Source organism: Musa acuminata, chromosome BXJ3-9, assembly GCF_036884655.1.
Source record: "Musa acuminata AAA Group cultivar baxijiao chromosome BXJ3-9, Cavendish_Baxijiao_AAA, whole genome shotgun sequence".
Lineage (NCBI taxonomy): Eukaryota > Viridiplantae > Streptophyta > Magnoliopsida > Zingiberales > Musaceae > Musa > Musa acuminata.
Window position 1 is genome coordinate 1,088,499 of NC_088357.1, and position 17,572 is coordinate 1,106,070.

At 37.6% G+C, this 17,572-nt stretch overlaps 1 protein-coding gene across 2 annotated transcripts; it reads left to right on the plus strand.

The window, feature by feature from the left end:
• Positions 1-178: 178 nt before the first annotated feature.
• On the plus strand, positions 179-7,637 carry LOC135649344 (ABC transporter G family member 44-like). Of its 2 annotated transcripts, none has more exons than XM_065167610.1 (24): positions 179-641; positions 1,202-1,322; positions 1,431-1,519; positions 1,620-1,704; positions 1,829-1,988; positions 2,076-2,152; positions 2,332-2,385; positions 2,489-2,579; positions 2,714-3,015; positions 3,104-3,385; positions 3,468-3,784; positions 3,861-4,021; positions 4,122-4,225; positions 4,307-4,463; positions 4,560-4,682; positions 4,754-4,893; positions 4,993-5,346; positions 5,418-5,708; positions 5,800-5,883; positions 5,972-6,105; positions 6,188-6,415; positions 6,533-6,704; positions 6,844-7,098; positions 7,193-7,637. In XM_065167610.1, the coding sequence occupies exons 1-24, from the start codon at positions 313-315 to the stop codon at positions 7,448-7,450; spliced, it is 4,368 nt and encodes a 1,455-aa protein (XP_065023682.1). In that variant the 5' UTR covers positions 179-312; the 3' UTR covers positions 7,451-7,637. The 2 variants fall into 2 exon arrangements, with proteins under 2 accessions (XP_065023682.1, XP_065023683.1); XM_065167611.1 differs by having other exon boundaries at positions 4,993-5,325.
• Positions 7,638-17,572: the final 9,935 nt, after the last annotated feature.

Sequence of the window (17,572 nt, forward strand, 5' to 3'; positions counted from 1 at the left end):
ACGATGTGAAGAAAAATATGGTTAAATGTATTCAATATAATTATTAAAATATAAAATCTAAATATTAAAAGTAACTAATTATAATTAGCCCGTTAAGACTAAGACGAGCTGCAATTTTAAGTATATAAATATATTCAAACCTCGTCTGTTTCCTCCCTGGACTTCGGCTCTACGACTCCCCCCACTCACCGCCGCGTCCCGATCTCTCTGTTGCCGCATAACAGGAGCAGAACCCCGGAGGAGCCCGTTTGTGCGTCCCGATCTCCCTTTCGCCGCATAAGAGTAGCAGAATCCCGGCAGACCTCGTTCTCCATGGATATCGTGGAGGCCTACAGAGGCGGTAGCGCGACGGTAAACAGCTCGTCCATATGGAGGCGTGGAGAGGACGCCGTCTTTTCGCGCTCCTTCTCCCGCGACGGGGAGGACGACGAGGAGGCCCTCAAGTGGGCGGCCCTCGAAAAGCTACCGACCTACGACCGGGTTCGCAGGGGGCTCCTTTTGATGAGTGAGGGAGAGCACCGGGAGATCGATGTCAACCGCATCGCTCTCGAGGAGCGGAAGAGATTGTTGGAGAGGCTCGTTAGGGTTGCTGAGGAGGACAATGAGAGGTTCCTGTTGAAGCTCCGGGAGCGGATCCACAGGTGACATGCCCACCCATTTCTTTGGATGTTTCAATCTTGTAGTTCGTTCTTGAAAGATAAAAGAAAAAGATATATTTTGATTCTCTCTCTCTCTCTCTCTCTCTCTCTCTCTGAAATCTTGGAATCATTTATTTACTGTGTTGGAGAACTGCTGACTATGATCTTTGAGAGAAAAACAAAAAGGGGGACCTATCACTCCTCAAAGGTTCAACTCTCATCTTGTTAGATTTTGTCCATTATTCTTCCCTACTAATCAAGGGTATTGTGGATATAAAAGTGGTTTTTCCATCTCGAGGGGATTTAAAGAAGAGAACATGAAGCCCTCCCCTGACATAGAAGAGAATGATTTTTCGGAGGAGGAGGTCTTTTTCAATGAAAAAGAGTTTACGGTGAAAATATTATACAATGTATTCTTCCTCAATGACAACCAAATCTGCCCAACAAATAAATAAAGTTAGATCACTAATGTTCTGGAGGAACAATGGATTTTATCTCACCAAGTAGAAGTATACACTTGGTTCTTCCTTGTATGCTTTTACTTATCAAATCTATTCTTTCAGAGTTGAACTTGAATTTCCTACCATTGAGGTGCGTTATCAGCACCTAAACATCGTAGCTGATGCTTACATTGGAAACAGAGGCTTACCAACATTCTTTAACTCGTATCTTAATGCCGTTGAGGTACATAACATGTTAGATGTTTTCTGTGAGCAAGTGTTAAGTTCCTTTACCTTTTATTCTTCAACCTCAAATCTGATGTGTGTTGTCACTTTAATTTCTTTGATCAAGGCCTTCGCTAACTATCTTCATCTGCTACCAAGCAAGAAAAAACCATTAAGCATCCTCCATGACGTTTGTGGCATCATCAAGCCCCACAGGTAACTGAAACAGCATTTCTTTAATGGGGTTCACAAATGCTGGATCTTTGGTATGACTTAATGTTCTTGCTTCATTAACTGTTCTATCATCAATTTTTAGGATGACATTGCTACTAGGCCCCCCAGGGTCAGGAAAGACCACATTATTGTTGGCTCTTGCCGGAAAGCTGAACTCAGAGCTTAAGGTCAAGATATTTCCCTCTCTTAGGAATCTTTTCATTCTTTTCTCTTTGTTATGATCCCCTAATTATTCATGTGAAACTAATATAAAATTTCCAATCAACCTTATTTACAACAACAACAAAATAGGTGTCGGGAACTGTTACTTACAATGGCCATAACATGGACGAATTTGTTCCTCGGCGAACAGCTGCGTACATCAGTCAACATGATCTGCATGTAGGGGAAATGACAGTGCGTGAAACCCTAGCTTTCTCTGCCAGGTGCCAGGGTGTCGGTTCTCGTTATGGTAAGCGTCACCCCTTCCATTTGGGTATGAACAGCTCCATGGTGAACTGAACTTGTTTCTTATAATATATATTCTCATTATGAACAGATATGTTAACTGAGCTATCTAGACGGGAGAAGGCTGCAAACATCAAGCCAGACCCTGACGTTGATATCTTCATGAAGGTAAAATAAGATAATCTTCTTATGATGTTAACTTTTTCAGATTCCAAGATTGATGCTCTCTGGTATTCATCTCTATGAAATAAATTTATATTGGTCTGGGTAGATATTTGAAGAATTTAATGGTCATCGTCATTCTGGTATGTGATTTTCAATTCATTCAAACTGTTCTTGATTCACAGGCGACTTCAATAGATGGACAGGAAACCAATGTGATAACTGATTACATTCTAAAGGTATCAATTGTTTATCATGGTGTTCACATGCAGCAAGTTCACTTCCCAGAATCACATGAGTGAGTGCCTTCATTTTATTCTTTTTCTCTGTGCACTTCAACAGGTTTTGGGATTAGAATCCTGTGCCGACACCATGATTGGAGATGAAATGTTGAGAGGCATCTCTGGAGGACAAAAGAAACGTGTCACCACAGGTACTCCCATATGCAGACTCATCATAAGAACAAAACCTTTTCTTAAATTGCGTCTGATCTTTCCTATGATGTCCTATGTTGGTGATCTTTGCTGATTTGTGCTGGATGTCTGGTAATTTGGCAATACTACACAGGTGAGATGATTGTTGGGCCATCGAGGGCACTGTTTATGGATGAGATATCCACTGGTCTAGACAGCTCTACCACATTCCAAATTGTGAATTCTCTCAGGCAAACGGTTCACATTCTCAGCGCAACGTGTGTCATTTCACTGCTTCAACCAGCACCAGAGACGTATGAACTCTTTGATGACATAATTCTTCTTTCAGAAGGACAGATTGTTTATCAAGGGCCTTGTGAGAATGTGCTTGAGTTCTTTGAATCCATGGGCTTCAGATGTCCTGAGAGGAAAGGCGTTGCAGACTTCTTGCAGGAGGTAAGTTAATAAACTGTAACATGATACTTAAAAGTTGACTTTGTAGCTTGCCCCACTATAATGATAAAACTCCTGGTGATATTTTCAGGTAACGTCAATGAAAGATCAGCAGCAGTATTGGGTGCGAACCAATGAACTTTATAGATATGTACCTATCAGGGAATTTGCAGATGCATTCCAGTCATTCCATGTCGGTCAGCAACTTGGAAGAGAACTTTCAGTACCATTTGACAAGAGGAAAAGCCACCCTGCTGCTCTGTCCACATCAAACTATGGTGTCAGCAAGAAGGAACTCTTGAAAGCATGCATGTCGAGAGAGCTATTACTGATGAAGAGAAATTCCTTTGTATATGCTTTTAGAGCATTTCAGGTTTGCAATATATTCTGCACAGCTCAGGGCCATAAGTCTATAGATTCTGTAATCATAACACATTCTGATTTTGTTCTTGCAGCTCATGATCATGGCAATTATCATGATGACTCTATTCCTCAGAACCAACATGCACCATGATTCAGTCAATGACGGGGTGATTTACATGGGTGCCTTGTACTTCTTAATCCTAATTCACTTGTATAATGGCTTTTCTGAGCTTGCTTTGACCGTCATAAAGCTTCCTGTTTTCTTCAAGCAACGAGACTATCTCTTTTATCCAGCATGGGCTTATGCTCTACCAGCATGGATTTTGAAGATTCCTATAACATTAATTGAAGTTGCTGTCTCCGTGTTCTTGAGTTACTATGTTGTAGGATTTGACCCAAGCGTTGCAAGGTAGAAATTCATGTGTCCTAGTTGAAATCTGATATTGCTGATTCTCGAACTCAATGGCATAATGCCTTCTTTTCAGGCTATTTAAGCAGTATTTGCTGCTCCTATTGGTCAATCAGATGGCCTCTGGACTCTTCAAATTCATGGCTGTGCTAGGTAGGAATTTGGTAGTTGCAAATACGATAGCATCCTTTGCTCTGCTTGTCCTGACAGTGCTTGGAGGATTCATCTTATCACATGGTATGTTCTGCTTAGTGTCTGTCATTCTATTCTAGACCAACTTCATTGTCCAGCTTCGGTTCGATTCAATGATAGGAACTTTATGCCTCTTATTTGACAGATGATGTGAAGAAATGGTGGATATGGGGTTACTGGATCTCACCACTAATGTATGCACAGAATTCAATCTCGACAAACGAGTTCTTAGCAAAAAGTTGGAAACAAGTAAGAGAAGACATTCTTGCTCCGAAGAACGAACCATTTGAGAGAACATTTGACCTCATTTCTGCAGAAATTTAATTGCAGGTTGTGCCTAGATCAGAAAAGGCTCTGGGAGTGATGATTTTGAAGTCTCGTGGAATTTTTCCAGAGGCAAAATGGTATTGGATTGGAGTAGGTGCATTGGCTGGATACGTTTTACTGTTTAACAGTCTCTTCACTCTTGCTTTGACATATCTAAAACGTGAGTATCGATAAGAAAACACCATGCTGATGTCATTGTAAAACGAATTCAAAGTAGAGTAGCTGTGTTTAAAACCATTCTTTTGAATGCTTGCAGCGTATGGAAAAGCTCAGCCAAGTTTAACTGAAGAAGCATTGAGGGATAAACATGTGAATATAACAGGAGTTCCCTTTGAACCTTCATCTAGAGGAAATCCTGATCCTCCCACTAAATCTAAAAGTATGCTAAGAGCTTAGACTAAAAGATGCTCCTTTATTGGTTTGAGCTAACTGTTGTTTGAACAAATGCAGGAAATACTGCAATATATCCAAATGCGTCCTCATCTGTATTAACTGCCGGTGATAACCAAGCCAGGAAAGGGATGGTCCTGCCATTTACACCTCTTTCCATTACCTTCGACAGCATAAAATACTCGGTAGACATGCCTCAGGTATTTTCTTTTCTCGAGGAGGAAACTTGTTTCTGTGCAAGTAATCCAAATTGTTAGTTCCATGCATAACCATTATTTTGGAGTGCCTTTGGCGTGTAGGAAATGAGAGCACAAGGCATCGAAGAGGATAGATTACTTCTGCTGAAGGGTGTCAGTGGCTCATTCAGGCCTGGAGTTCTTACAGCGCTGATGGGTGTAACTGGTGCTGGTAAGACTACTCTGATGGATGTATTGGCTGGGAGAAAGACAGGTGGGTGCATAGAGGGTGATATTTTCGTAGCTGGCTTTCCCAAGAAGCAAGAAACTTTTGCTCGTGTATCAGGTTATTGTGAACAGAATGATATCCATTCACCACACGTGACTGTCTATGAATCTCTTGTGTACTCGGCATGGCTGCGATTATCTGCTGAAGTTGATTCTGCAACTAGGATGGTTAGTTTCAATGACAGAAAGGTTGAATCCTGACTGCTTTTTTCCGAGTACCATCCACCTGTGAACTAACTACCATAGCTAATTTGTTACAGATGTTCATTGAAGAGGTCATGGAGCTTATTGAGCTGAAATCATTGAGAGAAGCACTGGTCGGATTACCTGGTGTGAATGGCTTGTCAACTGAGCAACGCAAGAGGCTAACCATTGCTGTTGAGCTTGTTGCAAACCCTTCTATAATATTCATGGATGAACCTACCTCTGGACTTGACGCAAGGGCTGCAGCAATCGTCATGAGGACTGTGAGGAACACTGTGGACACTGGGAGAACTGTAGTGTGCACAATTCACCAGCCTAGTATTGATATTTTTGATGCTTTTGATGAGGTAAAAGGTCACGAAATTCTAGTGTTCTGAGTTGAATTTGAATCTCAGCCAACATGCATGATTCTTTAATATCTTTCTTTTCTGATTGCAGCTTTTCCTTATGGAGAGAGGTGGGGAAGAGATTTATGTAGGTCCAATAGGCCATCATTCTTGTCACTTAATTAAGTACTTTGAGGTGAGACAACAAGAGACTAGACATGTATGCCTTCCTTTATACTTCCAGTAATATAGTGGGTGGTTACAAATTCTGTCATCTTATCTAGGGAGTCAAAGGAGTAAGGAAGATCAAAGATGGGTATAACCCTGCAACATGGATGTTGGAAGTGACTTCAGAGGCTCAGGAAGACATTCTTGGTGTCAATTTTAGTGATATCTACAAGAATTCAGAACTGTTTCGGTGCGTTAACCTACCACATCTTCAGGTTAGTTTAAAAAGGAACTGTAATCATGACTAATTATATATTGGTCTTGCATCACAGGAGGAACAAGGCGCTGATCAAAGAACTCAGCACTCCCCCACCTGGTTCAAGTGATCTTTATTTCCAAACTCAGTACTCAAGGTCTTTTCCGACACAATGCATGGCTTGCCTCTGGAAACAAAAATTGTCATATTGGAGAAATCCTTCATACACCGCAGTGAGGTTTTTCTTTACTGTAGTCATAGCCTTATTGTTCGGAACCATATTTTGGAATCTCGGAAGCAAGAGGTAGGAATTTCTAGAACCCCTACTGGCTCTCATGTTATTTGTCATCCATGTGCTTGCTACCTTGCTTTCTCTTGGTCTGAAATTAATGGATTGCACCATTGAAATGACTCATTTCAGGAAGAAACGACAAGATTTATTCAATGCAATGGGTTCTGTCTATGCTTCTGTCCTTTTTATGGGGTGTACATATGCTTCATCAGTTCAACCAGTTGTTGCTGTCGAACGGACAGTCTTTTACAGAGAGAGAGCTGCAGGGATGTATTCAGCACTGCCGTATGCAGTTGGACAGGTATTTACTATGAGGTCAACTAGCTGAAGTTATCCTTAAGCTTCTTGTGATTGTACTTGTGATTGTAATGTAAATCATTGAGCTTCTTGCAGTAGTCATGTAAAACCATCGTGGTGTAATCAAGTCGTTCCATTTGCAGGTTGCAATTGAGGTGCCCTATGTCCTCATCCAATCTGTCGTTTATGGAGTTATTGTGTATGCTATGATTGGGTTCGAATGGACAGCTGATAAATTCTTTTGGTACCTGTTCTTCCTGTCCTTCACGATGCTATACTTCACATACTATGGGATGATGACAGTAGGGTTGACTCCCAACTACAACATTGCTGCCATAGTTTCTTCTGCATTTTATGGAATATGGAATCTCTTTGCAGGATTTGTTATCCCCCGACCGGTAAGCTCAGCTCCATTACTCCCATACAAGCATCTAACGTTTATCTAAATGAATCTGCAACCTAAATTATCTGGTTTTCCTGTTGTCACCTCAGAGAATGGCTGTTTGGTGGAGATGGTATTATTGGGCATGCCCTGTTTCGTGGACGGTCTATGGATTGGTTACTTCACAGTTTGGGGATGTTCACGAAAGGCTCGACTCGGGCGAGACTGTGGTTGAATTCCTGAGGGACTTCTTCGGATTCAGGCACGACTTCTTGGGAGTGGTCGCGGTGATGGTTGTTGGTTTTGCTGCTCTTTTTGCATTCCAATTCGCTGTGGCAATCAAAGTGCTCAACTTCCAAAGAAGATAATGGGAGAAACGTGACTCGAGTAGATTAGCCTTGGATCAAGTAATTTTATGTACATGTAGTTTTTTTTGTTTTTGGGTGCAGCAAGGAACACTTGACTACATGCGCTTCTCTTGATTGCAAGTGAAGAGGCTTGCAAATGGCTTCAGCATTAATTGTCAACTATAGGATGAACATTGTGGACTTTGCATTTAGGAACGGGCTAATCATCTTTATACGTATGCATTCTTTTCATTTTTGGATGGTTGAGACTGCTATTAGTGATTTCAATTTGTTACATCCAATTAGATCATAATGACGAGAAATAATGATGATAGGAAAATAATAATTAAAAGTACAATGTGCTCATTCTTAACAGAGAAACGCAGCATAGTTCAAAGGTGCAGTGGCAAACAGTTTTCCTATTTGTAAAGTACTCAAAAATGATTCTAAGAATAATCCTTTAATCAGCACTATTAAATCCTTTATAGATTTTATCGATCGGTTTTCCTTTTTTTGTTAGTTCAATCTAATGTTTCCAATAGACATGAGAAATGCACAAAAGATATTTGTGCTCTCACTTGTGTTTATTTACTTACAATTGTCTCTAAGACTTCATTTTCTCCATCCAAGTCTCAAAATTTCTTTAAATTTATGAAAACAGTAATTCACATTTATTGGAATTAACAATCCTAATAGATTCTAATTAATATTCTCAAAAAAAAAAATCTAGTTAATTATCTCAATTTGCTAAGATACAATTTACAAAACGTTATTCATCTGTTTACAAAACATTATTAACTTGTGATGCCTTCAGATTTAGTAGTTTGAAATCTGATAGCGTTATCTTCGAACTTACTTCTTGAAATTTTATGACATAAAACTTGGGATTTTTTTATACTGTCATCAATTCTATACATGCACGAGGAGATCCGTCTCTTAAATCCATAGCAATTTAGAGAGAGAGAGAGAGAGAGAGAGAGAGAGAGAGAGATTTCCCGCTTCCTTTGACTTGTTTTTATGATCACCTCACGAAGTTAAAACTCTTGTGAATAATAACATTCCAATATGATGTAGTTATTTTTTTCTAACCATTAAATAGGTAATCTTTCTTACCCCTAAAACAAAAGTAAACCTTCGTTTCACAATGAGATTATTTTCTACATGAAATTCAATTCAGATTTAGTTGTTTGACATGAATATTAAATAAAAAATAGTCAAGGTCATATTGTACTGTATGACATGTTTTCTATATAAGATTATATTTTATGTCTATCTCTAACTGATATGACGTTGAGCAAAGATGAATATGAGCCGAGATCTTGTAAGATGTATCCAACGAAGCTCCTCGCTTAAGTTAGTTTAGATTAAAAGAATTTAATCAAGTATCAAATTTATATGAATATAATCGAGCGTGAAGAACCATAAAAAAAATCTTAAAGTAAGAATAGTATTTTTAGACAAAAATGCATTATAATGACTGTTTCCAAGATTTTGTAAAACTGCATGGAGAGTGTACTCAACAAAACTCTTTTGATGTTTAAGATAATTTAGATTCAGAGGATTTAACTAAGTATCAAATCTATATTAATACAGTCGATAAGGATAGAAAAACCTGAGAGTAAGGATAGTGTTTTTAGGCAAAAATATATTATAAAAATTATTTTCGAGTTAAAATATATGATTAGTCATTCGAGAAGTTTACCATGACTTAAACGACTTAAAAAGAAGCCTTGAACTAAAAAATTTCTCTTGAGAATATGAGCATTTTATAATGCGATCTCTCAAAGTCATAGTTAAATACTCATGAGTCAATTATTAATGTTGCTATGTTAGTCTACCTAGTCTACATATTGACCAAATGGGCTAAAGTGTTTACAATGCTTTTATTAAGATGGATGTCCCTCGAATGAGTAACACAAAGTATCATTCTAGAAAAGAAGTGAGAATCCACGAGATGAAAATAAGTGTCGATGAGTGTCACATACTTTCTTATAGAAAAATGATGGGTAGGGATCCATAGGAAGAGAATAAGTATCTACCATTGTATGAATACTATATATTCTAGAAGAGAGGAGATTAGGGTTTCATAGGATAGAGACATGCGTCCACTCCAAAATCCTCTATCACGTGTATTTTAAGATGTATGCACGACATCCTCTTAGATAACTCATATAGGCCTAAGTCCAGGGCTAATATAAATTTATCTCATTTTCAAATCCTACTATAATCTAATAAAAAAATAAAAAATGTAAAATAGGCGCTTGTAATTATTTAGACTTTCTTGGATGTAACAATCCAAAACTCTCAACATCTTCTTAGACCACTGTAATGATATGGTGGTAATATGATCCCCATCAATTCTCCTCCAAGGAAAAAAAAAAGAAAAAAAAAGAGAGATATTACTCTAAGAGGGTTGAGCAATCCTAAATGACCAAAAACTATGAATCGACAAAGTCAGATGCAAGGGTCGTCGTGGTCTATCGGATCCTGATATCGTGGCTGGTCACGTTCGAGGCCTATCGGATCCTGATCTCGCGACTGGTCACATTCGAGGCCTACACGTGATGATGAATCATGGTCGTCCATCAAGGACACACATCTTTATATCATGCCGACATGGAAGAGCTATGTAGATAGATACAACTCGGAGCAATCCTAACTCGCCCGCTTGCCTTACGTTACCATGGACGAGTTCAACTAGTAAACACGTGAGACAAGCAATGACTATATATATATATATATATATATATATATATATATATATATATATATATATATATATATATATATATATATATATATATATATATATATATATATATATATATATATATAAAATCTGTAAAAAAAATATAAAAATATAATATTTGATCATATTTTTTGGAATAGGCGTGGATGTAAAATAAAGATAAAAAAGATGGTTCGAAAAAGGTATCATCCATGAAGAATACGACATAAACAAAAGATTAGTTTAAGATCAAAAGGATGGCGTTGTCCTCTTCAAACACAAGCATGCTTAGCTTCTCTTTCTCTTGATTACTTATCTATGTGACAGCATGTTAAGACTTACCAGTATCGAAAACAAAAAATAATCATATGAGAAGAAAGAACCGAACAAGAATTCAAAACAAATGATGTTCTCGGAAACTGACGCGAACACTCTTGGCGTTCCTACATTGGCATATCGAACTACATTACATATGTCTAAAAAATTTTGTAATAAAAAAAAAATCATGAAAAACTATTGCTCTGGGCTATATAATTTTGTGCCTACGATAACCATAGAATCAGATACAAAATAATAATAATAATAATAAAAGAACTAATAACACCACCAGAGCTGCATATCACCGAAGCACTGAAAGTTGATACTGATCCAAAAGAAGCAAACTAATAGGCAAGCAATCACGAAAGAGCAGGTCACTTCAAAATAGAATAATATTATGCATCATCCATGTATTTGAATCAACTACTCCTTAACTCGCAATAAGTTTCACAAAGGTCGGCTTTTCTCAGCAAGTTCAAATAACATCATCGCAACTCATTCTCAACTCAAAAAACCAAGAGCACGTTAGACAGTAAGGTTTTTGGCAAGCTCAAACTCTCTCTGTTGCCTCCAATGCAGCATATGCAATTCTTCAATTAAAAATTGGTCATCTGGAAAGAAATCTGTCCATCACAGAGCTCAAACACCAATTAACAAAATCTGATGTACTATTTTCAAACTGCAACTCGGTGTACTTCGGTCTGGAGCAAAACCAATCATCTTTTTTTTATTTCTTATACAGAACATCATTATTCCAGAAGTCAAATTAGACCTCAAAAAACATGAGGAATCTCCTTCAAGAATCACTAACCAACACACCCTCAAATCTATCTTGCCACCACACATTTCATTTTAAAATATAGATACTGAAATATGTTACAGAAAGCACCGCCTCCAAAGGAATAAAATTGACCCAACTCCACTAACATGAAACCCAAAAAATTCTTTAGGACTGCGTAAAGATAAAACACAATTAGTCTTCCCATCAACTACTGCAAAGTTGTATCCTGTAATATGAACATCCCCTTGAACATGTTTTCCCAATTGCATATTCCCTGTTAATCAAAACTTAATGCCCCAAGCATCCTATCATCACAGATGTAACGAAAAGCACAGTTAGCCTCTTATGCATTCAGTTGGAATCCTAGGAAGTCTTGACTCTACCATACATCAAGTCCACATTCTACAACCATAGGTCATTGAGACCGAGGTTGAACTTCAGGTTTTTGCTGATGTTTCGACTGGCGATTAAACTAAAACATTTTAATGGTGATTGAACCGAAACAATTCCAACGTTTTCACAGTATCAGTAGTTTATGTTTTAGTTTAACATTTTTACTTTTTCCATATTCAAAAGCGATTAAAATAGAAAGAACCAGAATATTATTTTGATGCAATACATCCAAATAATAACATATAGATGTACTAGCTCATCATGCTAAAAATAAAGACATATATAATGCTCATTTCAAGAGTCCCTGTGAGGAAGTACAGAGCATATACATCTTGACTGAGTTATGTAGTGATGAAATATATTATACTGTCTGGTCTAAAGCTAACATTTAAATTCATTTTTTAACCTAATCTGGAAGAAATGAAGCCTGAAATCTTTCGTAGCTTAGAATCTTAAGCAAAAGTTGTGGAATTTTGCATAAAGTTCTTGCATGATGTTTACCTCCTATCGACCTTTTTCTTAAAGGAAAGAAGGTACCCTCCAAGAGAAAAATATAAAGGAAAAAGAGACGGAAGACGAAAAAGATGCAGAAGAAGAGTGGTAGAGAAGACAAGGAGAAACATATTACTGATATTTTTGAACGTCATTCCCTCTTAACTGATTAAGGAGAAAAATATAAAGGTACCCTCTTTACTTATAGATTCTTACCCTCAAATATGAGTTTATTATCACATAATTCGTGGGAAGAAAAGTTAATCTCATATTCCCACAAAATCCCCATATTACGTGACTCTATAACTCAAAAGTGAGATTGCCAATGTTAAAATACTTAGTCTAACCTATACTACATTTGTAACACAGTTTTTAGGCAATAATTTAATATAAATATAATTCTAGAGAACTTCCAAATTTCTTCAGAAATTAATAACTAATTTAATACAAATAGGACCCTAGAGACCTTTCATACATTCTCTAAAAATTAGTCATGACAATACATGCAAATTTCTAATCCAACATTTGAACATCTCTGCCAAAGGAACTCGGCCCTCTTAAAGAGTAAGAGCAGCTCCATTTGGTTTTGACTCAAGTCTAGTTCCATCCCCTAGATTGACTCAATCTAGATATGATTCAATTTTGCCTAATTTGGAAATGTCATACTGCCATCGCTCGTCCCATCTATGATTAGTCATCATTGCCACATCAAATAAGGTGTGTTGCTATCAGATCAAAAATATAGTTGAACAGATTGATGACAGAAGGTTGTCATGTCATTAAAACTATGATCTGGATGTGCTCACTGGACTACCAGTATCCATCAGTGAGCCTACCAAGAATTGTGGGATTCCATTTTGGATCAAAATCGATTCAATTTGACTATTAAGCTCCAACTTCTGCAGAATATTATCGGTGAGCCTTGTGGGCTGAGAAAAAAGGCTTCAGGTGTAATTTTGTATCATAACAAGTTCCTTAATGCCCTCTTGATACAGGAATTGGAAATTCCAAGAGGTCCAAGGAGGAACCCAAATTCCAAGTTCAATTTTGTTGTTTCAAGCAATGTTTTAAATACCAGGCAGACCAATACGTGCCGCCTAATATATACTGGTGTGAACCAAAACCAGTATGTGGACCGCCACCTGCTGCTCGTTCTGATTTGAACAAAAGCTTACTGTCCGATTAGGGTCAAAAAGTCAGGTCACGATTTTAATTCTTTTTTTTTCTGTCACCCTCCTCTCTGTCTTCCTTTCTCTCTCCATATCACTCTCACCTCTTCCTTCAACCAACTCACAGACACCACTCTGTCACCTCACCGTTGTTGCTCCCTCGCCTCGATGTCACCCCCTGCTACATCACCACTCCGCCAATTCACGTCCAGCATCGAGCATTGTTGATTCCTCCTCCAATATGCGTCCTCTTCCTCCCTCCTACTCCTCTCCCTATTCCTGTTTGGTCTTTGCCAACAGGTATTGTGCTGATGCACCATATGCCAGTTAACCGGTATGTACCAAATCATATTGGTCCTACCAATAATGGCTGGGATGGGTCTAGACCAAAACTTATAAGCTCACTTTCAAGTAAGTCAAGTTTTGTGTTTGGTCAATGGTTTCAAACATGGGATATATGGAAGGGAATCTGCTAAATATTAGATTTGGACATTCTAAGGATAACCTTTGATTCTTGGAATGAGTCCAAGGATTTGAAGATCAACATCTAGTGGATAGGATTTTGAGAACATTTCTTACTAGATCATAGGGGAATTTGAATGCTGAGATATAGTTATACTATTATGTGGATAAGATCCAAGGAGTGAAAACTTTTGAAGGGGATTTTAAACATGGTAGGCTAAATTCATGATGTCTCATGGGAAATCTTCATGAAACCCTAATAAAACCAAAAGGAACCTAAGAAAATAAAATTTTAGCATATTGTAATTCAAGAAGAGTTTGACTAAGAAGTCTTAAGTGAAAAGGTGTCACAAATACAGTGCTAAAGTGACCTCTTACTTTTAATTCTTGATCCTGATTCAATTATTAGATTGGACAAAAGTAAAACCGGACATAACCATTGTGTTCCAACCAAGAAGGTCAAGACTGATGATCCAACCAACAATGAGAACCTCCCATTGGAATCAGCACCTTGGCTTAGATTTTATTGAAACTTCATAACATGATCAAAACCTTTAAAATAAATCGAGTGTGTTGAATTGTTAGGCATAATTTTAACCAAGGTATGCAGTTTCGAATAATACCGCATGGTATAGGCAGTACATACCGGTCCGTCAACTGATCGGTACACGGACCGGCCATTACCAGACGGAACGAAATACATATATATACATATATATATATATACATATGTATATATATATACATATATATACATATATACATATATATACATATATACATATATATACATATATACATATATATATATATACATATATATATATATATATATATATTTATTTATAAAAGGCGACGTCGCATTGCCTTTTTCGGCGACATCGCCTTTTATAAAAATATTTATATATAAATATTTATAATCTTATATATATATATATATATATATATATATATACACTGAGCGATATACCGAACGATATACCACTCGATATACAGTATCGTACCATACCGAGCGAACGTCGAAACTCTGGTACGGTACGATATTTCAATCCTTGATTTTAACAATCTATCAACAAGGTTAGCAATCTTTCAGTTATCACATCGCATATGGTGTAGCATAACAATGTACAATTTCCAGCTCAGCTACACAGTTTTAAATGAGATGTGACAAAAATCTGCTAGATAGCTTGCAACACAACAGATAGTCATCATTGCCACGTCAAATGAGGTGTATCGCTATCTATCAGATCAAAAATATACTTGAACTGGTTGATGACAAAAGTTTGTCATATCACTAAAAGTATGATCTGGATGTCCTTATTGGACTACTAGTATCCATCGGTGGGCCTATCAAGAATTGTGGGATCCATTTTGGGTCAAACCAATTCAATTTGGCTATTAACTAGTATCTTTAAATACCTTGAGATATTGCTGGATTTTATGGAAAACCATTAGTTGGAAGTCAGTGAAAAGCTTGCTTTTGAGCTATCAATATCTTGTTCATCTTCCTCTTATTTTTATTTTTCAAGTCTCAGTACTGATTCTTACTCTTCACAGCCCTTACAATCAACATTTTTGAAAACAGAAGTTATAAACCAACTGATTTTGGCCAATTCAGTGATAGTCTGATTAGATTTTAGCAGTGGTTTAAATAGGCACCTGGGTGCTCGTCTAGACGCTCGGGTGAGGTGAGGCGAAGACCGAGCGCTTTAGGCTTCGACCAGGCGACACGCTTCAGTGAAGCACAGCCTGGGCACTCGCTTGAACCTAGGCACCGGGCACCTCAGGCGAGCGCCCGGTTCAAACGAAGCAACCGAACCAGACTTAAAGTTCAAACGAAGCAATCAAATCAGACTTTTAAGTCTGGTTCAGTTAAACAGTAGCTAGTTGGTTCAATTGAACTAACTAAGCTACATACTATTACTATAAACCCCAACCCACCCCCCACCCCCAACAACCCCTAGCCATAAACCCTAGCGCTGCTGCTGCCCCGCCGCCGACACACAGGACCAACACTTCCTTTGTCGTTGATGAATGGGTTCGACAACCTGGCTTTCGTGTGCAGTTCCCTCCGCTGCCGCTACTTCCGTGTGCAACTCCATCCACCGTCGAGGGAGAGGATCACAGCTTCCTCCGCCACTGACGAACACCACAGAAGCTTCCTTCGCCCATGACATCACCGTCTACAGCTTCTGTCATTGTTGTTGCCGTCCATAGCTTCCTCCACCGTTGCTACTGTCGTCCGAAAGTTTCTCTATCACCACTGCCCTCTCCTTCCCCACTTTCCACTATCGGTGACTCTTTTTCCCCCTGGAACTACTGTTAATAGTAAATAATCTACGGTTAACAGTAGATTGTTAACTATTGTTATCATATAATAGTTCATAGTTAGATTTTAACATTACTAATTTCTATTTATTTAGAACTGTTATTAGGGTTTCAAAAAAAATTTTATATAATCATATTTATAAATTATATTATATTTTTTATATTTTAATATTTCAGAGCATCTCGCTTCGCTTGAGCGAACGCTTAAAGCCTCGGGCATTTTGAGACCTTGACATCTTTTAGTGCCTAACGCTTTTTAAATCATTGGATCTGAATTATACTTACAACAACAAAGAATGCCAAATGGCTTCAAGCAACAACATGAGGCAACACACTGGTCAGTGCCAAAGTCCTATTCAGATCTTGAAAGACATCCTACAAAGTGACAAATGATGAAAACAACATTCAAGAACCAATGACAAGTTGAAAAATAACAAAGGCTTTGCAGCGATGAAAAGGATGTATGAAAGCCTCATGACAAAAGATGATGACAACATTCAAGAACCAATAACAATCTGGAAAAAAAAAGAGAGAACAAAGGCTTTGCAAACATCAAAAGAACGTTTGAAAGTGTCATGAAAGGAAGCTCTGATCATCAAAATCAACCCCATTGATATAAACAAGAGAATGACAAGTTCCATAGCATATTCACAAATAGGAAAGTAAAAGATCTACGGCAGTAGACAAAGATGATGATTTATGGGATGGATTTCTTATATCCAAATGTTAAAGAAGCAACGATCCACCATCTACTATATTTTCTGTTGGATACTTTGAAAATAAATGTAAATTAAGACGAAGACAATGAAGAAGAAGAAATTCCAGAATCAGCCAAGGAGTTCCAAGTTATGAATCCACTTGTTATTCCTACAAGTATTGCACCACATCACATGGATATCACAAAGGAAGATTGAGAACCAAGACACAAATTCTTCACCAACAACATGAAGAAAAGTCCTGGTAGGAAGTCAACTCCAGAATTTGCAGTCCCTTTACTTGCGTATCCTGGAGCTCCAAAACTGAACAAACTTGTCCATGTATGGAGATCATTGTTCATAGATTGTGCAGCAAATGTTTTGATTGTGATAATAAAAAAGTAAAAATCAAATTTCATCATCAATTTAAAAGATAAATGACCAATAACAATATGGAGATTCCACAAAAGAGGTACATAGAATACAGGCCCCAAATTTTGAAGAAATGAAATACAAACTAGGTATGAAATCAATCCTGACAGACTGGTTTTGATGCAACAGAAACATAGAATACCAAATACCAGAAACAAACTTAAAATTCCCATTTATTTTTTTGGTTAAATTTCATCATGCAAACCGCAAGAATACATTTTGTAGCTTTGTACAAAACAATGGCACATAAGAAAGTAAAGACAACTAAACAGAAGCAGATATTTCCTCAACAAAAGCAATGCAAAGTTTAACAAGCCATAATAATTTAAACAGAACCAGTCAACA

Coding starts and splice junctions, on each gene's coding strand:
- LOC135649344 (XM_065167610.1), top strand. CDS start 313: ATGGATATCGTGGAGGCCTACAGAGGCGGTAGCGCGACGGTAAACAGC. Junction 3,785..3,860: donor TTTGACCCAAGCGTTGCAAG/GTAGAAATTCAT, acceptor CCTTCTTTTCAG/GCTATTTAAGCAGTATTTGC. Junction 5,884..5,971: donor ACTTAATTAAGTACTTTGAG/GTGAGACAACAA, acceptor CATCTTATCTAG/GGAGTCAAAGGAGTAAGGAA.